General features: G+C 41.7%; 1 protein-coding gene across 1 annotated transcript in view; it reads right to left on the reverse strand.

Annotated features, from left to right (window-relative positions):
• The window catches only part of LRRC56 (leucine rich repeat containing 56), a 71,881-nt gene that overhangs the window by 26,707 nt on the left and 19,421 nt on the right, over positions 1-25,753 (reverse strand). Inside the window, exons 3-6 of the mRNA XM_051621068.1 lie at positions 24,073-24,160; positions 18,626-18,686; positions 1,904-2,000; positions 1,297-1,494 (exon numbers count right to left, since the gene is read on the reverse strand). Coding sequence (XP_051477028.1) covers positions 1,297-1,494; positions 1,904-2,000; positions 18,626-18,686; positions 24,073-24,160 — 444 coding nt within the window. The remainder of the gene's footprint in view (positions 1-1,296; positions 1,495-1,903; positions 2,001-18,625; positions 18,687-24,072; positions 24,161-25,753) is intronic.

Genomic DNA, 25,753 nt, shown 5'->3' on the forward strand with positions numbered 1-25,753 from the left:
ACCGAGGCTAGCAGAGTGAACTCACCAAATAAAGCATGTGTTTGTTGTTGTTAAGAGGCAGACACTAAATTTATCTAACTAAGCCTTTAATCTTAATTTAGAAAACGAGCCAACCAATTGCCATGCTACCCTGTACCATATGTACGCCTGGGCTGCAGCCAATTTCCAGCCATGCTCTGTTGGAGAGAAGCATCATGTCATGCTCATGTTACATTACTGCAACAGAAGCTGCAGAATTTATCATCAGGTTGTTGCTCTTGGTTTAGATTACAGGGGAAGATGAGCTCATCTGAAAATCAAATTACAGAGAGCAGTCTGTCTGAAGAAATAGCAGTAAATTTAGCTGGAGCATTATGTTGACTGAAAGTAAATAAATAGGAGAGCTTTTGCAGAGCTCCAACAAGGGCCAGAATACAAGAAGGAGCTTGAGGAATTAGAGCTGGCCATCTAGGACACACCAAAGTAAGCTTACACCTGTTCTTTTACATATTTATACTTATATTTATACTTTTATGTACCATGAAGAAATGCAAATAACATCAGTTGAAACCAAGAAAGCATCAAAGCTCACAGAGTCAGGCCTCAGCAGACAAGAGCAGGGTCAGCTTTGTAACCATGCCAGGGCTGTGTTTACACTCAGCTGTTTTACACAGCTTCCCAGTGTAAAACATATGATCGTGGAGATTCCCTCACCAAATTCTGACTGGCATTTGAATGCCACTACTTGCACAGGAGCAGAGACAGCCATAACCAAGTTTTAGTGATAACACCTTAGTTTTCAAGTCTAAAACCAGCACCCTTTTACACAAATTAATGGCAGGGGCACGATCACTTTGAAATGCACAGCGAAGCTATGGAGTATGGCACAGAGGACTCAGTGCCAGCTCCTGCTCTGCTTTCTAACCCCTGTGGTATCAGGTCTTTACAGTGCCATCGGGGATTGTGCTACCCTTAGTGATTGCTGTGTATTGCATGGCTAGATGTGTATCCATAGATCTGTGACCTTCCAAATCACCTGAATGACCATATATTGTGCACTGGCCATAAACTGTCATCTGATGCTTTGCATTAGACATTATGTGATCGAAACAGGGAACAGTCTTATTTGATCAAGTTTTTTAAACTCTGATTTTCTTCAAGTTACCTTTTCAGTACCTGCCAAGATGTTTATTTTTATACCCCAACAATTCACTCAGAATGACACAGTAGGAAGATGCAGAACTGTCTCCCATTTCCAACTCAAATTAAAAGAGCACTGCCAAATATTAACACAATATGTGCAAATCAAGTCCTCACCTCTGCAGATTCTGCATTTGGCTTCAGACAAATAAGGTTGCCCTCCACCGTCAGGTGGCTCAGCTTGCAACAAAGTCCCAGGTACTGCATCTGGTTAATGTCCTCAATATTGTTCCCTTCCAGGTCCAAAACCTCAAGGCAATCCAACCAGGTCAGCTGGCTCAGGTCTGAGATATTGTTATAGGCTATGTAGAGTTCCTCAGCAGAAGTAAACAGAATAAATATGTAAACCACAGGTTTGTACAAGTAAAACTCAAGCTTTGTAAAATACTTTTTAATATTCAAAATATTACATAGCACAGAATGAAATTACCATGGAAGCGAACATTTCCCAAGTGTGGCTGCTGCTGACTTAAACAACTAGAGCTAATGTGGCATATTAATGCTATGATACATTAGACATCTTCAGGACCAGACCTGAATATTACACCTCATTTAAAAAAAAAATAATACTGTAGCATCTGTTAATCTAAAACATTCAAGCCATTCAACTGAAGTCCTTTAGCAAAACAAAGGGTGAAAAGAGAACAAAGACTACAGGTAAAGAGAAGAGTTCAACTGAAGATAGTTTTAAGATTGTAATTTGGCAAGGCACATCTATACTTACTTTTAGGGAGCTGCAGGAAGATATCCCATCTAAATCTGAGAGCCCACAATGAGCCATCCACAGGATGTGGAGATGGGACAATGTGGTTCCAAGATCCCTTATAAAAGAAAAAGTTGAGGCTCCATTTGAATGGATGAAGGAACTCAAGACTTGCTTTCTTTTTCCTCCGACTAAGCCACTGCTATTTCCTTCAAATCTCACCTAGCTTACAAGAAACATCATTAAAAATATTCATCTTCAAAGGTGAAGAATGAAATTATACCCCTTCCTACATTTCTCTCTCTCTCACAGATATCTTTGGTCTTGTATGACAACATTACCAGTTCAGTTTGATTAAGATTCTTCCAAGAGCTACATCATGGTAATTCTGTCATAAATCACAGGTAATTGCTAAGAATTAAGTGAGGTTTACTTATGTTGACATTCACATAACTTAAATTAACATATCTGAGCCCACTGGACATCATGTCACTCTGTCCTCTTATGGAGTTATCTTTCTTCTGATTTTCCAGTTGAAAGGAATAGCCCTCTTGCCAAATAACATTTTTTGAATCAGCAGAAAAGTGTAATTATTTCTATCCTACTTTCCTACCCTTTAGGTCTGGCAAAATATAAATAAGAGATCATTTGTATTAATTCTAAGCTTTCTGGTCCTAACCCAGAAAAGCACATACTGACCTGCTTAACTCCATGCATGTGTAGTGTCCCACTGACGTTGCAACAGTGCATAATACAACGATAATCCAAAATGCATAGCAAATAAAATTGGAAGCTTAACCATTTTCCATCTTTGGTACCATTAAGTTGCATAAGGCCACTACTCAAACATACAACAAAATACAACACTTTATCAAATCCCAAACCAACTAAAAGCTCAGAATTGTTTACTGTAGCTGTGATATCAGAGTATTTATTAAAGAACTAAACAGAGAGGAACTAAATACAAAAACACTTTATCAGAGGAGGTAGTGGCTAGCATGGAGATCACAGAATCACAGCAGTGCTTGAGGTTGGAAGGAACCCTGTGAGGTCATCTTGTCCAACCCCCATGCTCAAGCAGGGCCAGTTGCCCAGAAAGACAACCGAACAGTTAAAATAGTTCTTAAATAGAAATTCTTGGACTTCAAAATTGTGAAATAGCTACCTTTTCTAAGACCCATAGTTATAATACACATTATAATAAATAAGATACACTTTAATTCATTGTCTAGGGAAAAAAGCAGAAGATAAAAGAATATGGTCATGGGATCCCTTCTGGTCTTGGAATAAAGGTAACAGTTCTCTTACTCCTATCTTCCTTTTATGGACCATGGGGAAAACCAGCAGCTTTGCATTGCCCTCTGAGAACCTCTTGCAGTTTTGATGCAGCTTTGCAGCAAAAACCCAACAGTCAAATTGCCTCTTTCGGTGACACTGCACAGCTAGCCAGTCCAAGAGGTCAGGAAGGAGTGCTTTCACAGGTGGGGATAGGCGTATTTTTGTCTCTGTTTTCAGTTGTTTCTCCACCAGCTGAACACTTGGGAAGGGCCATGTCAGGAGAAAGGGGGCTGCATAACATGGAATAAAGGATGCATGCATGGAAAAATATCCTCAAATGCTCCTCTTTTGTTAAACAATATTCTATGGTGAAATTGGGGATTTTCACCCCTCTGCCTTCTGGGGCTCAGTTTGTCCATAGGCATCATTCAGACCTATCTCACTTCACCCATCTTTTACCACTGCACAGTCCCCAGGCACTGGGTGCCTCTGATCATCTCTTCCCTGGATGTTGCAGATTTAAGTAAACTCACAATGGCTGCATCATGCAATGTGTTTACGTAATATTTTATAGCCTTTGAAGTACAAAGAGTGCAGCTGACCTAACTGCCAGAACAAACCAAACAAGAAAAATCTCAGTCACATGACACATCTCTTTCCTTCTAAGGCTACTCCTCCTTGCAGGAGAAAACCCTCAGCTGACATAAACCACAACTCTTCCACTGAATTGTGTGCATCTAGGCAGCTTGCCCATACTGACATAGGACATTTGTTTCTAGTACAGAGACACAAAGATAAAGAAAGTGATGCACACACAGAAACTCCCTTCACATACAAACAATACAGTTCCTTCTGTTAATTCACTCTAATCTTACCTCAACCTATAAGATATCATAACACTTGTCATGGTGTCACTGTACCCATGACCAGATAAGCCCCTAAAAAAATGGAAGTTTGTCATAGTTCTTTCCAAGTACTCACTGAGATTTGCCTGACCTGAAAGATCCTAATATCCTGTATGTCATCACATCCCCAGCCTTGCAGAAGATCTTCCAGGGACTATTTACATTGTGCATAATTTATAAATAAAACAAACACTGATTCTAAGGTTTCCTTAAGGAACAGGTGACTCCCAGAGTAATATTTACATAAATTTATTATTAGATTTAGAAGCTGCAGGCCTATAATTAGAAATAAATTAAATTAAATTACAAAAGCAGAACCTACCATAAACCAAGGCCAACACATCCATCAAGACAAATACATTATTAGGAGTAATGCAAAGGAATTACATTGCTCATTTCACAACCCACTTCAAGCACTGGTAAGTTTTTCAAATTTCAGGCTAATTTTCTTTCCTGTAAACCCCTAAACAGGAAAGCAGTCGCTTTCATCTTCATATCACTGAAACAAGTGTTTCCAATATATGCTGTTTATTAGGCCAGCAAAACCGAATGTGCTGGTTTGGTTTGGCCCAGTTTTTTGGTAGCGGGGGGAAGGGCCCCAGGGGGTGGCTCCGCTAAGAAGCTGAGAAGCTCCCCCTGCTCCAAACCCAGCCAAGGAGCCATTAGAGGGACAATAGATGAGCCTCTGTGATTAACATACGAAAGAAATAAGGTAAGAGCTGAGCAGAGCGAGCACTTGAAGACAAGGAAGAGCTGAGCTGGAGAGGCAGAACGGTGCTGGTGGTTGGTGAAGAAGAACTCTCCTTGTCCTTTGTCTAGACCCCTGAGCTTCTAGTTGGGCTTTGTCCTCCTCATCCCAGAGTGTGTGTGGGAGGGGGAGTTGAGTGAGCGGCCACAGGGCTGTTTATTTGTTGTCATATTGGGCCCAAGTCACAACACTGAAGACAATCCTAACCTGGTTACTTTGCATATGGCATGGTAAGGTATGATCAGAGAATTTTATTTTTCCTTTGTCTTGTACTTCCTACCTGAAGGTCTTTGGCCAGAAAAGGAGCTTTTGGTTCCTAGCCTTTCTCTGTCAGTATAATGGATGCCCAACCAAAACAATGAACTAATTTCCAAATAGTTTTTACACGCAGCCTTGTGAACAAACAGTTATCCCCTCTACTGTTACAACCTTGATCACTTCATGCATTTTGAAGAAACAGTCCCCTGCTCCTACTCAGAGGTCAAAGAGTCCCAGAGCTAAGTCATATTTACCTCTGTATGTTATGGTTTTCAGTTCCAGTGTAGGCTATGGCTAAACCCAGTGCACATGAACAGGATCAGTCCCTGCTCACACCACCTTCTAAGTCACGCACAGCACGTATTCACTATGAATGATTAGCTAACACATCTTCAAGCATTCTCCTGCTGCTGATAACATTAATCAAATACACTAACTTAAATGACTTCTAAAATCCTCTTACCATACTCTTCACATCTTATCTACTAAATGTATAGTCTCAAATCCATTTCAGTTTCATTCATGCTCCTACAGGTAACTCTGGGACACATCAAGACTAGCATATTTAAAGTTGAAAGAAAAAAGCACAGAAACTAATGGGAACTGTTTTCTTAAAGAGACTAAATACAGTTGGTTGTCCTCAGCTCACCTTCAACCCATGAAAGAAGATACGAAGAAAGCATGAACTTTGTTGCAGTAAGTGTTTGGTATCACTTGGCCTGCTTTTGCTGTCTATACTCCAGGAAGGGGAGCTAGCAACCCAAGGGTTCACCCCCTACCCGCAAGAAGAGCACTCCAGCTCTCATGGAGAGCAAATGCCTGCTGTCCCTCCTACAGGGACAGGCAGCAGTGGAGAGAAGAGAGAAGCAAGAAGACTTTTTCCTCCACCCAACCCCAACTGCAGAACTTTGCTGCAAGTTAAAGACAGAAGCAAATTTCCCCTTACTGATTCTGGAGTTGTGCTAGCTGCCAGAGGAGCCTAAAATTCTGGGTCATGCTGTCCTGTTTTGGCCCTGAAGATGTAACTCCTGCATCTGTAACAAGTCATCTCCAGTCAGGAATATTATCACAGCAAAGTACATCTCCAAATATTTTATTTGGTAACTAACAAACTAATATTTTGGAAGCTATATGAATCATGCTGCAGCATCAGAAAACTCCCTCATTAATTACTACATAGCTAACTGCCCCTGAAAGCACAGCTGCTGTAAGGTGAAACAGCAATGTAACTCAAAGCACGCTGCTCCCAACAATGCGTGCACCTGCATTTCTGAAAATACTTCTGAAATATTCTGGTTGGTAAGGACAGAATCTAAGAGCTTGTAAGAGATGAGAGTGCCTCCAGTTCTACTTTATCTGGCAAGTCCAGTCTGAAGGTGGTCAGAGCAAAGCAAGGAGTCATGCGAGCATGCATGACCACAGTCTGTGTGCAAGTATCCACATGGTTATGTTTTCATTTATGTTCAGTGCAGAAGGTAGGATCAGCCCAAACCAAGGAGATGTATCTTGTGACTTTTTAACAAGAAATTAACAGGAATCTGCACTCTGATAATAATCTACCAGGATAAATTATTTTAATATAATAATAAACTCTAAATAACAATTTACTAGGGTAGTAGGAGAGCAAATCCACTATAATTATACAAGTAGTGTAAGAAAACAATGCCCCTCAAATAATCTTTGACTGAGACTAAAATTAATGAGAGACCAGAACCTTCCTGTGTTAGGCATGATATAAATGCATTGCAAATTACAGCATCTACTAAAAAAAATAAGGTAGAGAATATTATTTACAAGTTTGACAGCTGAAAATGGAAAAACATGAGATAGTATACAAAGCTGGTGACACTTGGTCGTATGATACAGCACAGGAGCACCCTAGTGATGTACAAAAAACAAAGAGCATATAGAAGGAAACAAGAGGACACTATAGAGAAAATGTAGTTCCCATTAACATACAGAATGGACAACTGAATTCCAGTGGTCACTTGCCCTCTACCAGGTGATGGGGAAGCCATGAAATGTACAGAAAGGGCAAGGAATTACTAAGTAAAGTAATTATAGTTCCTGCTCACTTCTGCTATAGTTCATACAGGTCATCTTTTAAGCAGAGACAGAGCTTGGTGTGGGAATGCACACTTCGGTAGAGATAAAGAGGATTAAAGCCTCTGAGGTTGCCAAACCAGTGTCTTCCAGAGCAATTCCTCCACACACACACCTACACACTTGCCTGCAGAACACACACTGAATAGTGAGTCATATTTTTAGTACCCAAAAGTGCCAAGAAACCAACACAGACTCCCCTAGTTTCACCTTGAACTCAGAAACTTGCATTTATAGCTGACTTAATAAAATAATGTTCATGTACTGAAGGGTTTGAAACCTGATTTCCAACTATCTCCAGATAATCCTGTAGGGATGGGAACTCATCAAACAGTTCTGTGTTTCTGTGAGGGACTTGGCAACACCCTCCCTACTTCTGCACAACTATTTATGATTTTTTCCCATGAAATCTGATGCTCCCATCTTGTCATCACCCCCCTCCCCCCCAGACTGGAGAAACAGCACAGAGGCAAGGAACAGTTTGGCTTACAACATGTAATAATAAGTTTGAGAAATAATAATGTGTTCTTCTAGCATCCTCGTTCTTCAGGAATTTATTTGCTCCAGCCAAAATTTTATTGGACAGAGACCTGACCTAGTCCTGCTCTTGGTCTCACCACAATAAATACTGAAGAGCTTCACTGAGCTTAAGCTACTCTGTAAACATTCACAGCAGCACAGCCCTGAACACATATATCTATCTGCTTGAAAATATTTTTTTCTTTTGGAAGCTGGGTTGAAATAATTCACCTAGAAATAAAACACTAAATCCACTGAACTTGCAAACAGTATCTCAAAGCACACATGCATCTGTTGAATAAATCTCCAGTAGCAATACATAAAAAATAGCTATTGATGTGGATATTATTTATTTTTAAAGGTAAACCTGAAAACGAATGCACTGCTAATTGGAGAGATTTATGTTTTAAAACAGTGACCAAACTAAAGTCTTACAAAATAAAGGAAAAAAAGAAATATAATCTCATCTCTGATTTCTAGAAATCAAGTTGAATTTATCAAGCCTCACTGTGATAACAATGATCCAGTCCATATGTCGGTCAGCACACAATGGTTTTGTTGTGCAGATCATTCTGACACCAGAAGCAAAAACGTTAAAAGCCTCAATGTTATTTAAATCAGTAACATATGTTCTAATAGGAAGCTTACATAATAGTTTTGTTGTACTTGCAAATAGCTGTAAAGTATTCAAAACTGTAAAACTGATGGCACGTGTGTTGCTCGTACTTGATCAAAACCATGACACAGCCCCCACCCACCCCTGCAAGCAGCGCTGAGGCCATGTCCTTATGACTCCCTGCAATGTTCTTCTGTAGTTGAACAAATGTCATATGAATGTGAAGACCTAACTTGTTTTGCAGTATTGCAGCCTCAGCTAGTTTTGTACTTACTCTTCCAAATTCAAGTAGCAATATGCTGAAAAACATTGGCACCTCGCACAGCCATGGCACATGGGTTACCTTTAGCACTGTGTGCTCCCTTGCACAAGTGTGAACCACTGCCCAAGGTGTAAGACAAAGATCACAACCCATCTTTTGCTGCCAGAAGTCTGCTCTTAAGTTGAAATGCCGTGGAAATGTAGCACCTAATATTCTGGCCTTATTCTTCCTTCTTAACTATGCAGCTTTTTCACAGTTAAGGGTTCCTAACCCTGTTGAAACACATTGTTGGAGACTTCAAAAACTAAGCAAAAAGACACTTCACTAGACAATTTTCAACTCATGAGCTTAAACACATCAGAAGAAGGCAAACATGTTTCAGGCTGAACAGAAACCATATCAAAGGTCTTTTAAAGTAACAACTGTGTCTATGAAATTATCTTTTCACAACTCCCTTTTTCATGCAAATGAAGAGTTTCTGTGTGAACAAGAAGTTATTGTTGACAAAGGTCTTTGTAGGAGGGTGTCTCTGCTGTCCCATCTTGATGACACTTGCAATATTTCTCCCAACAGAAAGATGTAACTATTTTATTCCAGGGTTCTTTGTTGGTTGGTTGGTTGCTTTTGTTTGTGTTTCAAGTTTGGAAAGGGGCAAATGCCTGGCATATTGCTTTTTTTAACCTGTAGATCTCTGCCACATGCTTTGCTGACAGCAAAATGGATCTCTGGGGATGAAATGCAACTCCCCTAGTGCTGAACAAGGGGCAAATTGGGGAGAGCATTCAGAGTTTCACACTTTGTCCAGCTTATGACTGCCTTCTCAGCTTTGTTATGCAAAAGTGAGAGCCAGCTGCCACAGCTTTTGTAGGCTTGCTAAAGCAAATTGATATTATCAGGGAGCCATGTGCTTTTGGCCAGCTCTTCCTCCAAAGCAAAAGCCTGAAAACAAGGACAAGAGATTACCTGGCTACAGCAGTCAAAACCACAAACTGTTCAAGGCAGTTTTGTTCTTGTCCAGGACAGGAGTCAGAGACCATGTTGGTGACCCTGGTAGAGAACCAGAGCTTTGCCATGGACACTTCCATGACCGATGTTTCAACCAGAGACACTACACAAAAATCCTTTTTCCACTAACACTAGTGCTAAACCTCCCCCTGTGTTCAGTGGGACTGAGATCCCAGTCTGTAGTGCCAGCAGGTGAGGCTGGCATCTGGAGGCAGGAGATGACAACAGAAGAAGAACCCAACCCCAAGGAGATACATCTCTGGGCCATTCCTGACTTAGCAATATTTTCACTCATTGTTGCATCTCATTGCCTCACTGAACTCACTGTAGCAACTGAAATACTGCGCTAAGTGCAATGCTACTTGCAAGCACTTCATTTTCCATGTCAGATTATACCTCATTTAAACCAAAAGTGCTTGTTGAGACCAAGAGGAGAGAGGTATTTTGTAAATGAAATCAAGTGCTGATACACATGCTTCTGTAACTAGTCAAAATCATGCTTAAGTTAACCCAGACACTTCTGTTAAAGCTAATACACACAAAATGTAGGTTTAGTTTCGTGTGCTCTCATCTTCAAGTAGCTGTTGAAAACCTAGAGGAGAATAATGGGCTTTATTAATGTTGATGTACTCAGAGTCAGGAACAGCAATTCCCCAACACATGAATATACCGTGTGCATGGGAACAGTAATGTAATTATGTGTTAATTTCCTTTTGATCATTAAAACTGTTTGTCAGCTTAGTTACTGATAGTGTTTTAACAATGAAAGATCAGTTGCTCAGCACCCACAGTTTGAAAAGTAGGGGTTGCCAAAATGTGTTCTGTGGGCCAAGACCTGCCCTTGATCTTCTTTTTTTCCACCTACTTCAGCACCCATCCTCAGTGTGAAGCTGTGCCCCAGAGATGCTGTAGAAACTAAATATACCATTGCTACGTCTGACTGGGTGCATTAGATTTCCCAAAAGCAAATGAATTTTCAAATAGGATAAAGTTCAGATATGCATTAAATAAAACTCTCAGACTCACCTATTCACTGCCCCTCGATTTAGCACCAGAACTACTGACAGTTCCTATAGCTGTGGCAATCATTCATTCTCACTGTTGAAAGTTTACATATATTAAAAAAAAAAAAAAAAAAAGAAAATGAAACGGTGGAATCCCACAGTGGTAAAATTTCCTGCATGAATAACTTTTCTGTTTCCTACACGTTGTGTGCCTGTTTCACAGCATGTTCCAAATCTGAGCTTTGGCATAGTTAGACAGATATATTGCCACTTTGATTTAACATAGATCCCATTCTTCAAAACACTTTAAACTTTTAATGCTGCAGTGTAAGCAGAAGGAATATTCTGTAAAAGATCAAAATCAGCGGACATATTCCATGGTGTTAAGACACACACCACATAAAAAGTCCCCAACCCCCATTTTTCTGAATACCAGAAAAACTGGAATTCTAGACTCGAGAGGGCTACAAGCATGATCAGAGGGCTGGAGTACCTCTCCTATGAAGATAAGCTGAGAAAGCTGGAGCTGTTCAGCCTGGAGATGAGCAGGCCCTGGGGAGCACTTGTAGTGGCCTTCCAGTACCTGAAGGAGCCCACAGGAAAATTGAGGAAGGATGTAGCAAAAGGGCATGTAGCAAAAGGACAAGGTGTAACAACTCTGAACTGGAGGAGGGTAGATTTAGGTTTGACATTAGGAAGAAATTCTTCACTGTGACAGTCATGAGACACTGGAACAGGTTGCCCAGAGAAGTTGTGGATGCCTCCTCTCTGGAATTGTTCAAGGGCAGGATGGGGCTTTGAGCAACCTGGTCTAGAGAGAAATATCCCTGCCCATGCAGGGGGTTGGGACTAGATGATCCGTTTGAGGTCCCTTCCAGCCCAAACAATCCTGTGATTCTATGAATTGGATCAGATGTGAGCTGCTATTCACCTTTTGTCAATGCAATGGCTGATGAGTTTCCACTGGGAAAAAAAAAAATAAAATACTTGAGATACTGCAGAAATAGCTTGGTATGAAAACCTAGAGAGAAAATGTAATTTAAAGTGATTTAGTCTGAATGTACAGTGCTGGGAATGTGGGTTCTCAAGATTGTTTAGAGCTGGCACATTTGTATTACATGAATTATTTTCTCCTGTGACTAATGGTAATTTCTTCTTTGTACCTTTCCCTTATTTTTTTAAATCTGTGCATATATTCAGTAAGAAAACATATAAAATAAAGAAGTTTGCAAGGAACAGACAGAGGTACAACTCGGGCCTGTGAATGGCTGGCAAATGCCAGTTAATTTCCTCCAAATGTATTTTCTCTCTCAGCCTCTAATGTTCACTCCAGATTTGGCATGACAGACTTGCCTCCGTATGCCCTGAGTCAATGCTTTTCCTTAAACAACAAATTCAAGGAAGACTTTCTTTGCTTGTACTGACCTTCAGATGTACTTTTACAACAAGCAAACAAGATGCAGAAGGGAAGCCTGGGGGACCTCAGGGCCCATCAACCAAATGACTGAGGCAGATGAGACCTAATAAATTCTTTCCTGAGGCTGTTCCTACAAAACAGAACTTCAGCATCTATTCCACAGTGCACAAACGGGCATCGTAAATCTCTTGCAGGTGTGCTAAGTGGATGTATAGCAAATTCCACACCCCATCCTTGACTTCTTTCATACAAATGCTTGCTCCAGGGGAGCAGATGTAATGTGTCCTCAGTCATGGGGATGAGCCCCATGGCAGACGTGCACACCCTCACGAGGGTAGGGACTTCATCACATGTGAACAGATTAATTGCTTTAGTTCCCCAGCACCCTCCTGCCAATGCAAGTCTCAAAGGGCCTGCATAAAAAATTTCAGAGCAGCTCGCAGTAAATTCTCCCACTCATCTTGGCGTAGCTTTGGAGGCAATGGTAGTGGCCACCCACAGGTAACAGTCTAATAACAGTCTGATAGGCTAATACACAATGGTTCCTTTGCAGGAATAACTTATTGCAATGGTTCCTTTACAAACTACTAACAGTGTTGCCAAAATGGTACACAGTCTTTTGTATGCGAGAAATGCATACCACGTAAAATTCCAACTTCATGAGTTGCAAAAAAACTCGTAACTGGTTATGATCTACACTGATCTTGAGAAAAGCAATTGCATTACCTTGAGCTGACTGGCTTCTGGCTGTGAAGTAAGGGAAAATATTCCCAAAACAGCTGCAGAACAGTCCTGTAACTGACTACCTGCCACATTATTCAACAGTGGACATTTACACAATGAGTTTCAGTGTCTCTGTATCTCTCCAGTGATAACAGTTTTCTGAACTGACATACCTATCAGTTTTTACATAAGCTAACTCAAATACATTGTACAAACAATTTGGTATTACTGTTTAGTATAGACAGTAGGAAATTAAATATTTCACCAGACATACTTTTGAACTGTGTTGAGACTAATGTTTCTTCTGCACCATTCCCATTGTTAGCCTGGGAATGCAAAAAGGAAAAAAACCCCTCAGTGCAGATGACTATGAGTTGTATTTAATATTTATGAGTGTATAAGGTAGAGATATGACTCCCTCTAATTATAACACTTTCTGAGTTTACAAGTAAATACCAGTTAACCGAAAATATTTAATAAAAAATAGTAAGACTCTTGAAAACAAAATACCTCAATCCACTCAGAAAACACCTGCATTTTAAAGCAGTGGGAAGAATAATTGCATATTGAAGATTACAGCTAATACTCAAAATATACAGAATTTGCTCATTGACATAGATTAACTTTACAGAAGGTCCTTTCAGAAATGGTGGCTGTACTGTTTAAACACATAAAAGTGAAAAAATAAGACCTGTTATAGAAATAAACACATTTTCAAACATGTTTAAAATCCTCCAGTATGATTAAGCAACTATATTTTAATGTGTTTATTTTATAAAGAGTAAAATTTATGCTACTAATTCTTACTATTTCTAGGCTCAAAATTTAACATGTGGCAATAAAACTTCTTTTTTCTTGAATTTAAGAAGTTCTTATGGAATAAACATTTTGTTTTAAAACTGGGTTTACCTTGGGATGCTGACCTTAATAGGGATAATAACTATAATTAGTAATGATAATATAAACTAAAGATAAAGGCAAGATAAACTAAACAACGAGTAAACTAAACCTCTGTAAGTTCTTCACCACGGTGAGATGAAGCACTAGAAAGTGGAGTGGTAGGGCTGTGAGTCTGATGAAGTTCAAACCAGGAGATGCCACAAATGGTCTTTCAAACACAGAATCCTTCATGAAACTTCTGTTACCAAAAGTGGGTGGTACATTTCATTATCAAACCTTTGTGTTTACGTTCTCATGAGAAGAACATACAGGGCAGTTTAAGGCAAAGTGTGAAGAATGTGCACGCATTATACCTGCTGATGGAATCACAAACTTCCCTCTCTAAAACACAAAGGCATGTCTGAATTTCTTTTTGAAGGCATGGATCCACCCCTGAATGACCTGATGCACCCTGTAAAGATTTCAGGATAGAAGGATAAAACTTTGCCAAACAGCAAATCAGATATAAATCTAAAAAAAAGTGTGCATATATTTTACAGGAAAATTAACAACAGGTCCTTTACATGCAATAATGTGTCCAGCGAGAATAAGAACATTTGTATCAGCTCTTGCATGGAGAATCTTTTATAGAAATTAGATTATAAATACTGATCCATCCAGGTTTAGTGGTCAGGGCAAACCACAAACCAGAGTGCAGAAATGCTCTCTATTAACCCCCATCCACTCTCCCAAGGGAAAATAAAAGGGGAATAAGGAAGAGAGACTTAAGGGTAGGAAAGTGAAACCAGAACAAACTTACTGTAACACAGAAAAGGGAGTAACACGTGGGGTGAGGATATAAACTCATATACAGATACATAAAAAACTGATCTTGATGATCACAGGATTAGGTGAGAGGCCTCTGCAGCAAGGCCGACTCAGGAGAAGGGTCCACGGCTCCTGGCAGCAGCTGGTAGAGTTGGATTCTGGAGAGCACGTGGTGAGTTGAAGAACCTCCGAGCAGCAGCAGCAAGGAAGAAAGGCGCATGAAAAAGCAGCTGAGCTTCTAGTTCTCTTGGCTTTACAGAGTATGGCAGGAAGTGGGAGGGAATACTGACCCCTCTTTGTTCCAGCCCTCCTGGGTCCTTTGGGGTCCTAAAGACCCTCTCTCTCTAGTTGCTCTTAGACATGTCAATAACTTGCCACGTCCACTTAAACCATAACATGATTGTACACTGAAATTCTCTATATTTATTCATTGCTTATTCATATTGCTTGGCAATTACCAGCTGACGAATACAATCACATAGCTTAATTTCCCCCTCAACCTAATTCACTCCCTTTTAAAAAAATCATTACTTATCTTGCATTCTCATATTTCTCACTGAATATAATTTCTCACTGAATATAATTGTTTTCAATAAAAAAGCCAAACAAGCTCCAGGTAACTCTCTTGCAGGAGAGAATCAAAACAACCTACAAACCCATTAAACTAACACTAAGATTATTTCCATCAAGATTATTTCCATTAAAACTACCCTTCCACAGCTGGATAGCTCCACTGGAAATGGGCTAATTACTACTGCTTTTCAACCCAGTTCTTTAGGTTTTCTCAGATGACAGTTATAACCATTCTTTCTCATCACTGACTAAATGTTAATTTGAACATTTAGATATAAGATTTTATAAGTCATCCCTGACATTGACAGCTGAAAAAGAGCAGCTGCAAACCCTATTAGCCAGAAATGTAAGTACTTATTTGCTGGCAGAAATCAGCTAGTTATTACCAATGTTTCATTCTTTATTTTATAGTAGCCACCCAGAGCATGTAGATGAGATGATGGTCCCATTAGGCAAAGCCTTGCACACAACTCATTCAAAAGACTGCCCTGGAATAATATATGAAGTAAACAACTGAGGCTGAAAATATGGTAAATTTCTACAACTAACCCAGGAACTGAGTTTTAGTTTTGAAGTTCTGGTGCAGTAGCTCAGCCACAAAGCCTAGTCTAGTCAAAGCCTAGTCAGCCACAAAGCATCTAGTCATTGCCATTGCTATCTCCAGTTGGTGCAAAGAGTAAAGCTGCCCCTGTAATCCCAGAGAACGGAATCAGGTGAGCTTGTGGATCCCTAAAAGGTCCCTTGTTCACTAAAAGCAAATGATGCCTCTTAAGTAATTACCACTTTTAAGCAAACAATATTTGCAATACCAAAGCACAGATTAATATAGGATTTCAGAGGTTCCCTTTGGAAGTAGCAAGAATTCTTATCTCTGTGTTTTCTTGATGAAGGGAAGGAAAGGAGAAATGGTGTACAGATGGTGAGAGCCAAAGATTTTTTGGCTTTTGCAGGTGTGGATGCATGCACCCTCAAATGCCAGAGAAGAACGGCAGGATGGCCTCTAGCCTCAGACCTTCTCACAAGAAGGAAAAAGCTGAGAAGTGTCCACCATCTGATTTCTAGACCCCTGATGCCCTGCAACACACTATACTGCCAGCACATTCGCGGCTCAGGGAGTGTTCACATTGAGGTGAGCCCTATGTCCTGGCTGGACAATACCAAGTGAAGCCCAACTCCAGAGAAAATTGTACATGGAAAAGGTTTGAGGGCTTCAATGTCAACAAGCCCAGGCACCAGCAGAGGTATTTACTGTTCAAATATTCCACAGAGCTACAGTAGCAAGGTAGTGGCTGAGGCAGCAGTAAAGAGAAGGTAAACTCTCATCTTGGGTGGGTGCATAGCACAAGGCAACATCCTGAAAGGAAAGGTCACTTTTTACCAAGTATGCCTGAGGTAGTGTGTCTGTTCAGATGGTGAACAAAGAAGGAGCACAATTATTTATTGAATTATGGGTTTACCTTACCTTGCAGGTGTTTACTGGCAGATCAATGCACCAGACACTCCCTACTGATTCTGTCATGACAAGGAGACTTTAAAATTTGTAGCTGCAGTGGTACAACCTGCCTCATAACCCTGTTCCTTACAGGCACCTTCTGTACCTGATAGTCTGAAATAGGTGGCAGGGGAGCATCAGCTAGGGAGGGCAGTATAAAACATAGTGCTGAAGGCAAGAACCACGGAAAAACCCTGCAAGACCACAAATTTGGTTTTGATGTCCTCCATGCTTGCTGCAGAGTGGAGCCTGAGCTCCATTTGTACAGAAAACAAGTTCAGTTTCCCTTGCTGGTTAATCAACCCATCATACTCCCTGATATCCAAGGTTATAAAGGCATTCACACTTTCTACTTTGGGCACCCAACCTGGTAAAATTAAATAAAGGAAAGATAGAAGTATTATATTACCTTCCTAGTCAAGGGAGAGCTAGACATCTCTGAGAGGCCTACCCAAAACTGGTAAATGATCAAAACAATCAGATTTCCCTAAGGCCTAACGCAGATATGCTGATTGTGTTTTACTGAAAATAATCCACTTGGATAAAAGTAGCTGTATTTCTGTCCCAAAATCATACTTTCTATGAATAATATTAATTTCCTTAAAACTGTCGATGCTAAAAAAAAACCTGAAGTTACAGCAATTTTGCCAAGGTTTATAATATTTCCAGGGATCTTCAGGCATTAATACAGAGAAGACTCATTGATACAGAGATTAAGTTTCAACTCAAATGTTCTCTCAAGTTTCTGAAGATCCTGATTCAGGTCTCAAACATACTTTTTAAACATTAGTTTAAAGCTCTTGCCCTCAATTAAGAATTAGTTAGGCTCTGGTTTCTTAAAGTCATGAAATGATCAGCAAAATCCTTACTCAAATCAGCTGCTTTGCATTTTTAGTTATTTGTCCACAGGTAAGGGGGCTGGAAACTTTTCAAAAAGTTAATAGAGAGGTTCTTGTGTAGCCAGTCTTATACCCAGGACCTGATGGTAAAAAATACCTAAAAAATACAAAAAAACCTCCCTATCCTAAGATTCACAAAAGCATGAGAATTGTTGAATTTGAATGTACTCTGCACTTTGCTACTTCAGTGTCCTTGCACCTTCAGATGCTATCTCATTTCCACTCTCCCATTACAACTTTACTGACTCAAATGGACTAAGATTATTGCTTTTTTGTTCTGGGGGACTCTTCTGCAATAGGGCAAGAGCAATTTGAGAACTGCATGCAATGCAAACTGCAGCAAAGAAATGTGAACTCTATCTGAAAAAAGGAAATCTGCACTCCTTCCTCTATATCCCTCTGTCCCCACATTCTGCAGTCCCCGCATTTAATCTTATTTAAAATATAATATCCTCCCTCTGTTAAAAGCAGTTGCTTAAGTAGCCCTGGGAACAGACCTGTCTTCCACTGGCTACAATGTGTAGGCCTCAATGGGAGGAAATGAACATCAGCTGGTGAAACAGCTCCTGCTAACAAACATATGGGTACAAATTCCTGAGATTTCCCTATTTGATTTAAAAGCCCTTTCATAAAGATATCAACCTACCATTTTTTAAACATATCTTTTTATTCATCCCAGAATTGAGAATAAAAGCAATCTGATAAAAAATATTTTTTTTTTACTCCCTCAGCAAGCCAGGGACATGCAGTCTTCACAGCAGCTCTCAAAAACACAACTTCATTGACTTCAATAAAGCCAAAGTTATTTTAATCAGCTGAGCAAGTACTTTGACCTCTATAGTACAGGCTACTGTGCACAAGAAAAGCCCAACAGCTGAAACAGTCTGAAATCCAAGTGTTTAGACATTGATAAGAGGTGTATTTCTAGCCCCTTTCAAATTTTCAACAAATTTCCATGGATTTCAGTGTGAGAGGAACTTCCCTGGTTGCAGACTGAGGCTGCTTCATTGGCATCACTGCCCTGATTTATTCCAGCTCAGGTCCTGTCCATAAACCTAAGCAGTTGTGGAGTGTATGTTCATTGAGCGTATTTGTCATTACTCATGACCTAATCCATTATCACAGCATGGGGAAATGGAAGAAATGAAAGCAGCACAAATAAAGATTTTATAATTTAAATAAAACTGAGGGCAGTTATACTTTATGTTTATTTCAGTTACAATTTATTTCTTACCTCACAGACACAAGCAAGCTATTGTTCAACTTCAGTTCTCTTAGATTAGGTAGATAGGGACCTATGGGAACAGAAGGAAGAATCACTTTGCAAACTGGGGAGCAAAGGAAACTTATGACAACAACAATTTGAAGCATCTAATTTTACATTTATTTCTTACCTGTTTCTGGCAGATCTGTGCTGGATCTCTTCTAAGAAAATGAGATTATTTCACTAAAAAAATCTTTCACCCTTTGCATTTTTGCAACATGCATGTATTGTCTGCATGACTACCTACTTACCATTTCTGAAACCTCTCTCTGACAGTTGTGATAAAGCAACTTTCCAGATAGACAACAGAAACTGCCTTGATGGGTGACTGTTTTCTTTGGTCTGATTCCCAACCCTTATCGACTACTGATGGAGTGATACTTTGAAAAGGTAAGGGATGCTTTAGACTATAGCATTCCATGACCTCTGATTTCCATATCATCCTCTCGCTTCTCTCCCCAAAAATATTTTTCTACCTATTTAATGCAGTGATGGACTCATTGGATACACAGCTAAGTAAAACTTCTTCAAAACACCATTTTGAGTCAAACAACGAAAGCATAATTCAGCAAGATTTGGACAGATTGGAGAGCAGGGCAAAGAGGAACCTAATGAGGTTCAACAAGACTAGGTGTAGAGTCCTACACCTAGGAAGGAATGCACCAGTACATGCACCAGTACAGATTAGGAGCTGACCTGCTAGAAAGCAGTTCTGTAGAGGACCTTGGTGGAAAAGTCATCCATGGGTCATCAATGTGCCCTTGTGGCCAAGAAGGCCAATGGTATCCTGGGGTGCATTAAGAAAGAGTGTGTCCAGCAAGTCGAGGGATGTTATCCTCCCCCTCTACTCTGCCCTAGTAAGACCACATCTGGAGTACTGTGCCCAGTTCTGGGCTCCCCAGTTCAAGATGGACAGGGATATGCTGGAAAGAGTCCAGCGGAGGGTTACAACGATGATGCTTAAGGGACTGGAGCACCTGTCTTATGAGGAAAGACCTGGGGCTGTTTAGTGTAGAGAAGACTGAGAGGGGATCTTATTAATATATACAAATATCTGAAGGGTGGGTGTCAAGAAGGATGCAAACTGGAACACTGGAAGTTCCATCTCAACATGAGGAAAAAGAAGGAAAACTTGAAGGCTCAGTAGTAGGCCATTCCCATGTGCTGTAAGGTGAGCCAATGGCATAGAAGACCAACCTGGCTGAACAGGGAGCTTTGGCTGGTGCTCAGGGAGAAAAAGAGAAACTGTGGCCTTTGGAGGAAGGGGCAGACCACTCAGGATGACTACAGAAATGCTGTGATGCTATGCAGGGAGAGAATTAGAAGGTCTAAAGCCCAGCTAGAAATTAATCTGGCCTCTATAGTAAAGGACAACAAGAAAAGTTTCTATAATTATATTAATAACAAAAGAAAGACCAGGGAGACCCTCCATCCCCTGTTAGATGTAGGAGGAAACACAGTGACCAAGGATGAGGAAAAGGCTGAGGTACTTAATGACATCTTTGTCTCAGTCTTCAGTAACAGGACCAGTTATATAGAGGGAAGCCAGCTCCCTAAGCTGGGGGACAGGGACTGGGAGCAGAATGACCCCCCACAACCCAGAAGGAGATGGTCAGTGACCTGCTGCACCATATAGGTGTGCACAAATCTGTAGGGCTGGATGTGATGCACCCAAGAGTGCTGAAAGAGCTGGTAGGGGAGCTCACCAGGCCGCTTTGCATCATTTATCAGCAGTCCTGGCTGAATGGAGAGGTATCAGCAGATTGGAAATCAGCCAGTGTTACCGCCATATATAAGAAGGGATGGAAGGATGATCCAGGAAATTACAGGCCTGTTAGTCTGACTTCAGTACCGGGGAAGCTGGTAGAGCAGATCATCTCAAGTGTCATTATGCAGCACATGCAGGACAACCAGGTGATCAGGCCCAGTCAGCATGGGTTCATGAAGGGCAGGTTCTGTTTGACTAACCTCATCTCCTTCTAAGACAGAGTGATCCATCTGCTGGATGAGGGAAGGGCTGTGGATGTTGTCTACCTTGACTTTAGCAAGGCCTTTGACACTGTTTCCACTGCATTCACCTAGAGAAGCTGGTTGCTCATGGCTTGGATCTGCATACACTTTGCTGGGTTAAAAACTGGTGGGATGGCTGGGTCCAAAGAGTTGTGTTCAATGGAGTTAAATCCAGCTGGTGGCTGGTCACATGTGGTGTTCCCCAGGGCTCAGTGCTGGGGCCAGTACTGTTTAACATCTTTATTGATGACTTGGATGAGGGGATTGAGTGCACCCGCAGTAAGTTTGCAGGTGACACTAAGTTGGGAGGGAATGTCCATCTGCTTGAGGGAAGGAGCCTCTGCAGAGGGATCTGGACAGGCTTGATTGATGGGCCAAGGCCAATTGTATATGTTTCAGTAAGGCCAAATGTTGGGTCCTGCACTTTGGCCACAACAACCCCTGGCAGTGCTAGAGGCTTGGGGAGGAGTGGCTGGAGAGCTCAGAGAGGGACCTGGAGATGTTGATTGACAGCCAGCTGAACATGAGCCAGCAGTGTGCCCAGGTGGCCAAAAAGACCAACACTGTCCTGGCCTGCATGAGGACTAGTGTGACCAGCAGGTCCAGGGAGGTGATCCTGCCCCTCTACTCGACCTTGGTGAGGCTGCACCTCAAGCACTGTGTGCAGCTTTGGGTGCCACAGTATGGGAAGGACACTGAGGTGCTGGAGAGGGTGCAGAGAAGGGCAACTAGGCTGATTAGGGGTCTGGAGAACAGGTCTTATGAGGAAAGGCTGAGGGAGCTGGGGCTGTTCAGCCTGGAGAAGAGGAGGCTGAGGGGAAACCTCACTGCTCTCTACAACTACCTGAAAAGAGGTTGTAATGAGGCAGGTGTTGGCCTCTTTTCACTATCAGTGATAGGACAAGAGGAAATGGGGTCAAGTTGTGCCAGGGGAGGTTCAGATTGGATATTAGGAAAAATTTGGTGGTGGAGTCACCATCCCTGGAGGTGTTAAAAAAATGGGCTAACATGGTGCTTTGAGACATGGTTTAGTGATCACAGGGATGTACAGCTGATGATTGGACTTGATGATCTTGAAGGTCTCTTCCAGCCTTAATGATTCTATGAATATGGTCCAGCTTTCCTGGGATCCCCTTCCCTCCAGGGCTTTGTCCCACATTACCCTACCAAGCAGATCCTTGAAGAGATCAAAATCTGCTCTCTTGAAATCAAGGGTAGTGAGCTTGCTTTGCTCCATCCTCGCTGCCCTAAGGATCCTGAATTCAACCATATCATGGTTGCTACAACATAGTCTCCCACTAAGTCTTATATTATCGGCTAGCACATCTCTGTTGGTGAGAACAAGGTCCAGCATAGCATCTTCTCTTCTTGGTTCCTCTACCATTTAGAGGAGGAATTTGACATCAATGCACTCCAGGAACTTCCTGGATTTCTGGTGCTTTGCTGTGTTGTCCCTCCAGCAGATACCGGGGTGGCTGAAATCCCCCACGTGGACCAGGGCCTGTGAGTGTGAAACTGCTTCTGTCTGCCTGTAGAGGCCCTCATCTGCTCAGTCATCGTGATGGTGGTGGCAGGCCCCCGCTATGATCTCCTGCCCGTCTCCCCTTTAACCCTGACCCCACTAAGTTTTCAGTTGACTCCTCCTCCACCCCCAGTTGGAGCTCCATGGACACCAGCTGGTCACTGATTAGGAGGTCCATTCTCCCTCTTCTTCTGCCCTGCCCATACTTCCTAAAGAGCTTAGACCAAATCATCCCCACACTCCGGTCATACGGGATGTCCCACCACGTCTCAATGATACCAATAACATCATAGCCCTGCAGGCAAGCTCACATCTGCAATTCCTGTTGTTTACTCCCATGCTCTGTGCACTCACATAGAGGCATCTAAGACGGGCCTCCTTCAAAGCAGTCATGCTGGCACAGATTATATGTTGCAGGTCAAATGCTTCCTGCTGGCCTGCCTCCTGCAGGCCCAGGGCACCTGTTACTGGCTCTGTCCTCAAAGTGGTGGGTGTGGGATGAGTTGAGGGTTCCCTCCCCTGGCATCACCAGTTTAAAGCCCTCCTAACTAAGTTGGCTAGCCTCTGGCCAAAGACTCTCTCCCCTTTCTCAGACAAGTGAACCCCATCAGTCCCCAAGAGACCAGGTTTTTCAAAATTAGTCCTGTGGTCTATGGAACTGAAGCCCTGTAACTGAAGCACCACTCCTGTAACCTTTTGTTGACTTTTCCAACTTGGTTGGTCCTTTCCAGCCCCTTCCCTTTGACTGGAAGGATTGATGAGAACACTACCTATGCTGCTGAGCTCTTCCCCACCTCTCTCAGTGCTCTACAGTCTTTCTTGTTAGTCTTCAGGTTACTCCTGTCTGTGTCATTGCTGCCCACGTGAAACAGTAGGAGACGGTAATAGTTGGTGGGCCATACAGGTTTGTGTAATCTTTCTGTTACGTCTTTGATTTGAGCCCCTCGCAAGCTGCAGACCTTTCTAGTAAGGGGGTCTGGCCAGAAAACGCATCCCTCAGTGCCCCTGAGAGGGGAGTCCCCCACAACTGTCACTTGTTGCTGCTGCTTCTGCGCACTCATTGTTATATGATGCGATACAGTCACTTGCACATGAAAATGAACTGCTTGGCTGAAAATACTAGCAAGAAATACTTGGCAAGAAAATATTACCCTGCAGTAGTTACTCAGCTTCAGGGTAGTAGAAGACAGACTTGGCTGCGGTAAGAATCCACATGACACAAAATGACTTCCAGTACTGGAAAATGTCATCTTCTCAGTGTTAACTCTGCTACAAAGGGAATTCCTTTGGTACTTCCTTGTTTCCCCAGTGCAGTGATGATGACACAGAAATGAAATCAAAAGCATTATGGCTGTTTGGGGCTCTTCAAAATTATGTATCTATCAGACTTTCCTCTAGCACATCATCCAGCACAGCTTGATAAAGCAGTACAGGATACAAGACAGGCTGCTGGCAGCCTGAGTAGCATGGTACCACTTGCACTTTCTCAGCCACAGCAGAATCTCACAGTGGAGAGAACTAAACTTTTGATACTGTTTTGCTAGACTAGTGCCAAGTACTCTAGAGGGCAAGGTAATCAGTAAATGCTCACTTAGGGCCCAGAGCCATGTCATTCAAGAGGAATTTTTTCAAACTAATTTGCTTTAGACAGAAGTGGTGTCACTCATCCCACTGCCATAGTTTTCAGTCCTATTTAGAGCTCCACAAAAAAACCCTAGAGATCAAGAAATGAGAGGTACAAGGGAGATCAAGTTTAAAGAGCCCTTGAGAAATACTGTCCTGGTACAGAAATCAACACTGGGTGTTGATTTTGAGTCCCCAGTCCTGCTTCAAGACACAATAAGGGAAAATTTCAGACTGAGCACAAGATAAAGTGTTCTCTTACCCAAGTTTCCCAAGCTGTTCTCTCTTGTATCTACTCGCATCTGAAGGGCCTTTACTTGCTGCAGATCATCTACCCCTGTCAAAATTTTCTGTAAAGATAAGCAGAGACATATGTGTACTCTCCTGCAATAAACAAGACGACATGGCAGCATAGAAGTGTAGAAAGGCTTTCAACCAGTGCTTTATCAACATATACTCCAGGTCAAACGGGCTAGACATGTTATCACATTGAAACAAATTTAGTATTCAAAGATCTTTCTTCCTCGTAGCGCCTCCTTTCTTCCTTCTTCGTAGCGCCAAATTATTTTCCAGACTCACACAACTTCTTGTCCTAGTTTTAGTACCAGGATAAAAACTGCCTATGAGCATACTTATCTGAGACTGCTTGGGATACCCCAGCTGCTGCCAGCCTGTTGCTGTGGCAGTTAAAATGGGGGGAACAGCTTTGCCTGCGAAGAGAGGGTCGGTTAAGTGACCCAAATGGACCAATCACAGTGTTCCTGCCGTGGTGCTCAGTATAAAATAGCTCCTAAGAGGAGTGCTTTGCTGCCTGGTGTGCTGGCTGGGCTGGGGGCTGTTTGTCATTGCTCCCTGTGCTGTGTCTGTTCCTGCATTCTGTCTTCTCACAGGAGAAGACAGATTGTCTTCCCCTGCCTCCCCAGCTCAGATTGTCTCCGCTGTTCCAATGCTTTTGTGTACTGTCACTGTGACCTTGGCCTTAGGCACCCCCATGTGCTGCTGAGTCCAGTTGAGGACTTTTCTGGTCAGAAAGTAATTACCAACTGAGGAGTGCAGGTTTCATATTTACATATTTGTATATATTTGTAATTCACCATCATTATTATTACTAATTCATTAAACCTATGCTAGGGTGTCCTTTTTTTTTTCCAACCTTAAAATCTCTCTCCCATATTCCCTTTTTATTTTCCCCTGGGAGGGTATTGGGGGGATAACAGTGAGCATCTCTCACCCAGTTATTGGCTAAAACTGTTACACTTCTACATTACTTACAGAGTCAAGTCTAAGAGTTACATTGAAGCTGTAAATCAACAACTGACCTACATGCCAATTAACTTCAGTTAAACAGCATGTACATGCTTTAAGATTTGTGTAAGTCTTGTACTAATTCTCAGCAGATAGGAAGTGTAACCCTTGAGTGTCACCTGTAATCCAAAAGGTGCTGGACAGTAAAACTCAAAAAACCCACACTGTTCAGCCTTTTAACCCAGAACTATGAAAAGGAAGCATGATTTTAGCTTAAGCAGCTCGCTTTTCTGGAAGAAGACAATACTAGTTACAAGAATTACAAATTCCTTTGAAAAGATATAGGCAATGCAAATAGAAGTCTCCAAAGTCTTTAATTATTTTTGCAAAAACATAGTTAATAGATCAACCACTGCAGTATGCAAGGTGTATGTATGCATGTAGGATCTCTCCTAATATACTGAAGTCTGCATTCATAGAATCATAAAATATGCTGAGTTGGAAGGGACTCATCAGGATCATCAAGTCCAAATCCTGACCCTGTGTAGGGCACCCCAAGAATCACACCATGTGCCTGAGAGCATCATCTAAATGCTTCTTGAACTTGGGCAGGCTTGGTGCTGTGACCACTTCCCTGGGGAGCTTGTCCAGTGCTCAACCACTCTCTGGGTGAAAAACCTTTTCCTAATATCCAGCCT

The sequence above is a fragment of the Apus apus genome, chromosome 5 (genome assembly GCF_020740795.1).
Source record: "Apus apus isolate bApuApu2 chromosome 5, bApuApu2.pri.cur, whole genome shotgun sequence".
Taxonomy (NCBI): Eukaryota; Metazoa; Chordata; class Aves; order Apodiformes; family Apodidae; genus Apus; species Apus apus.